We start from the raw sequence: 7,048 nt of genomic DNA, 5'->3' as shown, positions 1-7,048 counted from the left end.
GCTGGTTCTTACATATCCTTTTTTTAATAGCGAGTTGAGTCGATGGTTTATCAGAAATCGTCTCTCTACCTTCAAAAGTATGGGTTAAGGTTACCCTTTCTATACCCCATTTGTAAAATTATATTGGATATGCGGTTTGTTCCTAGCAAGGGCTCAATGAAGAGTCTCAAAGAGAAGCAAATAATATTTCTATTTTGCAGATATGTTTAATTGAAAATCAAACTACTATACATGCTAGCAGCGCCAATGCTTGAGGGTTTATCGGAGACAATCTCCTTCTAGCCTAAATTGTCTCCTTACTGTCCAAAGTAGGGTAAGGTTTGCATACTTTTTGTCCTTTTACGAGGTATAGAATAGTTTAATACAGAACCAATTGAAAAAATCAAAAGGTAGGGTAAGATTTACGTATCCTTTATCTTTTTTACAGGCTATAGAATAGAATAGTGAAAAAAATAAAATAAAAGAGGCCAGCTTATAGTAATGGTACAATTTAAGCACCTAGGTTCAGTAGTCAATTAAGTATGTTAAAAATTACAAGGTTAAGATATTTTTTAATTAATCGAGCAGCTTGACTTGAACATCGTGACTATTTTAAAAAAGATAGGTGATGGTACACTTGAATTTCAAAATCTTTTCTTTTTCTCTTTATATACTATTTTTCGGAATAAAATATTAAGCATGTTAAAAATCACAAGGTTAAAAGTAAAAATTTGTATAATTAATCGAGCAGCTTAACTCGAACACTTGAATACTTCAAAAAAAAAAAGGTTATGATATAACTTTGAATTTCAAAATCTTTTCTTTTTTCTTTTATATAGTATGTCTTGGAATAAAAGAAAAGGGAATTATCTCATCCCTTAGTTTCTACTTCTCCTTTTTAATAAAGTTGACTAAACCAATCATTATTCTAAATTGGTAAATCCTAGGGCAAGATATTTGGTATAAAAATATGTTTTAAATTTTCAAAATATTTTTTTTATCAAAATCTTTTTTTGTTTGGTCAAGATAATAAAATTTACAATTTATTTTTAATCATTATCTTTAATTTCTATCAATTGTAACAATATCAGCCACAAATAACATGTTTTTTTGACTTCATTATATATAAAATGATTTGTGATGACTTTTTTTAATACATATCTTTTGTTACATTTATATTTGTTATGAATTACTAATATTTTCACGCGATATTATATAATATGTTTTTTATAGATGGACAAATATAATGTGTAATGCAAACAAATTTTTAATTAAAATTATTTTTCAAAATTTATTCAAATAATGGTTCAAAAATACAAAAAATAATAAATAATAAAGATCATTTCAACAAAGAAAACTGTCCAATCAGCACATAGTAACATTAAACCATGTGCATTATTGATCAAATTATTATTGTCAGATTTTTTTTATATAAGATCAAAAAAAATAAAATTATTTTTAAGAAATGGAATATTTACCGTTCTACCCTTTGATGAGAGGGACCATCACCAATTTTTGACCCTACTCAACAGCTCATCAATTATCATATACTACATTTACACCAATTTTTTAGGTCCCATACCATCAAAATAATTGAAAAACTTATTTGTCTTCGATAATAATAATATATTTAATATAATTTTAATTAATAAAATAATAATAAATTAGTTAAAATAATAATAAATAGATCGTCAACTCAAATGAATCATATAAAAGAAATGAGTAAAAATAATTAAAGCGAGTATCATTAATTCAATGTGGTCAAATAAATACTTAAGATAAATTTTAAAAATCTGATATAAAATCTAGATCAACGATTAGTTATATTTTTCTAATATTTTGATTGACCCACCGTCTAACCAAACATGAAAAAACTCTTCGATATCTCTACCAAACACACCCTAAGCAACTCTTTTTCTTTTTTTTTTTGCACAAAAACCTAAATTCTCAAAAACTGAAATTCCAAAACTCCAAATAAACACCATTCAAATTTCAAAAAAAAAATAAATATTTTTTTATTTTCCCCCATTTTTTAATAAAATAAAATAAAAAAATCTATTTGTTTGTTTTCCTCTATCTATATCCTCACTTTCTTACCCTATCTTTATTATTCCTCTCTTCTCTACAAAAACCACTTCTTTTTTACTTCAATGGCATTTTCAAGGGTTTAAGGGCTTTTTTTTGTTCCAAATGTAAGTATACCTTTCTTCTCTCCATGCAAAAAAAATTAAAATTTAGTACTTCTTCCTCATATCCATTTCACCATTTTTCTTAAAATTTTATACTTTTTTCTCATACCCATTTCACCATTTTAGCAAAAATTTCATCTTTTTTTAGTAACTCCACCCCCACCCCCAAACCCAGCTTTTTAGAGCAAATGGGTACAAAAAAATTGAGTTTTTAAGCTAATTTTTTGGGTGAAAATGGCTAATTGGGGCTTTTGGGTCACTGAAAATGTATACTTCTTGAATTTTTTTTGTTTATTTGGGATTAATTTTGTCAATTTTTGTTTAGCCGACATGTTTTCTAGGGCAAAAGTTTTTTTTCTGGAATGATGAGGATTGATGATACTGTTTAGGAAAGTGACTGATAAAACGCTGTCGTTTTTAATTAGGAGCAAAATTATTTATTTTTTTTCTCCTAATTTTGTTAAGAATTATTACTATTTTGATAAAAAGATTTCTTTTTAAGCAGCAATCCCCTTGATTTAATGTATTAGGATTTTCCATATATTTGCAATTATTCTGATATATATTTTAAATTAATTAATGTAATGTGGTGTTTTTTTTTTTTTTAAATGTTTAATTGGTGAGGTATTTAGCATAATTAGATTTAGTTCATATTTGGATTTTAATTAGAATCTTTTTTTTTTGGTATTATGTTTAGTACATTTAACCTAATATGTCTATTAAATTTCTTTCTTAATTATTAAGTTTTAGCTTAAGTAACAAAAAGAAAAACGTGTAATTTGAATAGGTAATATAAATCCCAACATTATAGATAAGCGTTACTGTTATTATTTTTTAAACATTAGTAAAAATTTTGCTTAAATTAGTGACAGATAATTTTGGAAAAGAATATAATCTATATGGTGTGTTACATGTATAATTATTTTTTTTTTGAATGGTTTTTAGTGGTTAATGTCTTGTTACATCTTTTTGGTGTTATAAAGTTGCAATCTTTTTTTTTTTGTATATCAGAAGAAGATGACTATGGTTGAACATGGTGGTGGTTATATGGATGAAATTCCTACTGGTCCTATTGTTGATGATGACTTTGATGACATACTCAATTTCTTGGATATGCCAATGGAAAGTTTGGAAGGAGACGGGCTAGGTGGTGTTGAGTGGGATGTTAGTGAGTCCAAAGGTTTTGGACCAATCCCGACCGAAGCTCTAATGGATTTTCCGCCCTTGCCTCAAAGCAACATTGGCAATCGTCGGGTGAATGCAGTGGCAAATTCACATCCTCCGGTTAGTGCTTTTAAGTTTTCTATGTTTGTGAATGTATGAATGTTGATGTTTGTGAATGTATGAATGTTCTGTGTAGCCATGTGTGTGTTTGGGATGTCTTTTGTGTTGAAATAAATGTAGTTGGTGCAAACATATGGTTTCAGGATTTTAGTAGTGTTGTTGATAATAAGGATGAATCAGGTGTTGTCAAAGCGCGTATAAGCCTTAAAGTGAGACTCGAAACACTGGGGTCTGGGGTAATCTTTGTTTTTGACTTGGAAGTCTATAAACCAGGGATCAGTGTGAAAACTTGAAAATTGTGCTTTTTTCTGTTAATGGTCCCTGCCTCCTGAGAAGCGAATTTGGCTTTACTTGCACATGTCATGTATCTTCATGTTCCTGCCATGCCTCAATGATTTTCAATTATGAATTGATATATGAAAGAAATGGCATGGAGTGAATTTGGCTCTACTGGCATGTACCCTTTATCTTTATGTTCCTTTGTTGCCTTTACAGTTTTCAATAGTGAATTCATGTATGAAAGCAGTAGCATGGAGTGTATTCGGCTTTACTTGGACATACCCTTTATCTTGTTGTTCCTGCTAAGCCTCTACAGTTTTTACTTATGCATTCACATATGAAAGCTGTGATATTCTTGTTTGCGAATCGATGGTTTGAGAAACATAAAACAGCCTATGTAGTCGTATTGTATGACCATGCTTGATTGCTAATTAAAAATGTAACTGTCTTACGGTGATTGTGTTGGCATTGCTTTTCTTTTCCTTTCTAATCTGTCCTTTGTCTTTTTTCTGCAAATGTAGTCCTTTGCACTCCCCAAAAAGAAAAAAGAATTTTCTATTTGTTTCCTTGTTACACCTGGTCTTTGTTTGTGTTTTTCTATTCCTCCAAGTTTCTCATTTGTAAGAGCTTTATGAGTCAAGGCCAGGACCTATTACGTGGAGGTCTGCCTGAAAGATAAATCAAATACTGTACCAGCTTGCATAATGTTACGGGACTGAAAGGGAAGGATGAAATATATATTTAATTTTTGCTTCAATTGGCGTCATTAAAGAAAAACGATACGGTGTACTTATCAAAAAAGTGTAATTGTTCCAATGTAGAATCTACAATAGAAGATTGGGGTGCAGTAGCTGTTCCTTTTTCATCTGTTTCTGCCAATGAAAGTTCGTTGCTGGAAATAGCTTGCTCTAATCACAATCGTTCTTCATGTGCTATAGTATATGCTGGACGTGTAGTGCTATGATGTACTGTAGGGATTGGCCAGGTGTAAGAGTTCACCTTGTGAGTATTTTGCTTGCTTTTAAGTATGGAGTTTGCGTAAAAGTATGGAGTTTGCGTAATGGGGCTTATATAAGTTACAATGATTGGTTGCAACTAGTGACGTTAAGTCACAGTCTCTGCATTGGAGCTGACTTATTAAGAACTCGATAATCTATATTCCTTTTTAAAGTTCTTAAAGATTGATGAACCTTAAGGTTGATAGGTAGTTGAGTTTTGTCTCATTTTTCATAGGCAGTATGCTTGGTGGGAGTTTGGAAGCATCTTGTCTGTTGTAATATTAGCTTTATATATGTAGTTTCTTGCTTTTATATCTGTTACCATTTGTTGTCCTTTATGTTCTAATTCCTGCGTTACTTCGTTGTTATTACTTGTTCCATTGGTATTGCTTTCTGCATTGACCTGTCCACTCCCATATTTCCTTTTTATAACTACTTTCATATGCTGTATTTGAGCCGAGGGCTGTTCGGGAACAGCCTCTCTACCTCCAGGAGGTAGCGGTAAGATCTGTGTACTCTCTACCCTCGTTAGACCCCACTTGTGGAATTATGTTGTTGTTGTTGATAAGTTTCTGGAAAGATTGGGATGGACTGAGTCAGTAAACTTGAAGTGCTTGCATCTCTCTTGAAATTGTATATTTCAATGAAAGAGTAAATTGTATGTTTCACATAAGAGGACATTGAACCTTTGTGAAGGCACTTGAGTCGCGGACCATAAAGATTAAGAAAAGAGGATTATTCTTAAGCACATCAGTCCTGCTTCTGTGAAGTAAAAAAAAAACACTAATGGTTGTGTTGGTAAGTACGGCCAAACAATTCGCAGGAAAAAATCCACCTAATAAAAGAACTCATGAAAACCAAAGGGTTATGAATTTTTTCTCAACTCATTATTTCACCCGAGTACTATTTGTTGTTCCTTGTACCTCGATTATCGTATTATCTTCTTGTAGTTTCTGTTTTGTTACTATCTGTTGTTATTATCTGTTGTTTCTTGTACTTCCGTTACTTCTTTTACTGGAATGCTTTGAACGGTATTTTCTAGAGGCTGAAGGCCTATAGGAAACAGACTTTCTCTATCTTTGAGGTGGGGGTAAGTTCCAAGTACACTCTACCCTCCTCAGACCCCCGTTTGTGGGAGTACTCTGAGGTAGGGTTATGTTGTTGTAACTCTTAAAGAATGGTAGAGTGCAGAAACTGTTTTGCGCTTATATCTCATGAATTCCTAATTTAGTGCTATTCTATCAGATCAAATTTACCGAGGTCCAAGGTACCGGTACATTCCAGACACAGAGTCCAGTTTCAGTTCTTGAAGGCAGCAATTCCTGCTCTGGTGGAAAGAGTGTACCCATCAAACATGACCCTGTCATTCCTGTACGTCCTCGCTCCAAGCGTGCGCGACCTTCAGCTGTTAATCCATGGGTTTTGATGGCTCCGATATCTTCTACTAGAGTTGCATCCAAGAAGATTTCTGATGCCAGAAAGACGAAGGAGAGGAGGAGAAGATTGTCACTGCTATCTGGTGCCAAGGAGCCAATGAAAAACTACGTTCAACAGATCAGTGATGCAGCGCCGCCGGTATCAAATGTTTCCAAGAAGAAGATAACCTCCACACAACAGTCCAGTTTTTTCAAAAAATGCACACATTGTGAAGTCACAAAGACACCTCAGTGGAGAGAAGGACCACTAGGGCCTAAGACACTATGCAACGCTTGTGGAGTTCGCTATCGTTCAGGGCGTCTCTTTCCAGAGTATCGACCAGCTGCTAGTCCTACATTTGTTCCATCTGTGCACTCGAACTCTCACAGGAAAGTCGTAGAGATGAGGAAAAAGACTCTGTATGGAGGAGCAGGTGAAGTTGAGGAACCTCCCAAGGTGATCATGGGAAGAAGTAGTGAAGCTTTGCCAGAACCAACCATTGCTGCTGACCCTGCGATGTCACCCGCGCCAGAGTTTGTTCCTATGAGTAGTTATTTGTTTGATGTATACTGAAGAGATGATTATACTTTTAGTTAGGAGGTTAATCTAGTTTATTGCTAAATTTTCGACGGGGGGCACAGATGGTTATGGTGGTGTATGGTTGCTACTCCTGCTTTAAGAGGTTGTACAAATTGTTGAATCTTTAGGGTGTCTCTAGACTAGATATTTGATTGGAGGTTTAGAAGGAAAAAGGCTTTGAGTCAAATGTTTGATGAAAAAGCAAAGTTTCTCTGATGTAAAAACTGAACTAGATATAGTAAGATGGTTAGGTTTCATTTTAGCCCTTTGATATTTCTCCTTCAATATATTTTTATGTCAATGGAGTTGTAGCTTTTGGATTAA

The 7,048-nt window shown here is 33.1% G+C and overlaps 1 protein-coding gene across 2 annotated transcripts; it reads left to right on the top strand.

The window, feature by feature from the left end:
* The first annotated feature begins 2,015 nt into the window (after positions 1-2,015).
* LOC107004890 (GATA transcription factor 11) lies at positions 2,016-7,048 on the top strand. Of its 2 annotated transcripts, none has more exons than XM_015203291.2 (3): positions 2,016-2,171; positions 3,180-3,452; positions 5,975-7,048. In XM_015203291.2, the coding sequence occupies exons 2-3, from the start codon at positions 3,186-3,188 to the stop codon at positions 6,716-6,718; spliced, it is 1,011 nt and encodes a 336-aa protein (XP_015058777.1). In that variant the 5' UTR covers positions 2,016-2,171; positions 3,180-3,185; the 3' UTR covers positions 6,719-7,048. The 2 variants fall into 2 exon arrangements, with proteins under 2 accessions (XP_015058777.1, XP_027768854.1); XM_027913053.1 differs by lacking the exon at positions 2,016-2,171 and adding an exon at positions 2,326-2,435.

The sequence above is a fragment of the Solanum pennellii genome, chromosome 11 (genome assembly GCF_001406875.1).
Source record: "Solanum pennellii chromosome 11, SPENNV200".
NCBI classification, from domain to species: domain Eukaryota; kingdom Viridiplantae; phylum Streptophyta; class Magnoliopsida; order Solanales; family Solanaceae; genus Solanum; species Solanum pennellii.
This window is presented reverse-complemented; position numbering and strand designations above follow the sequence as displayed.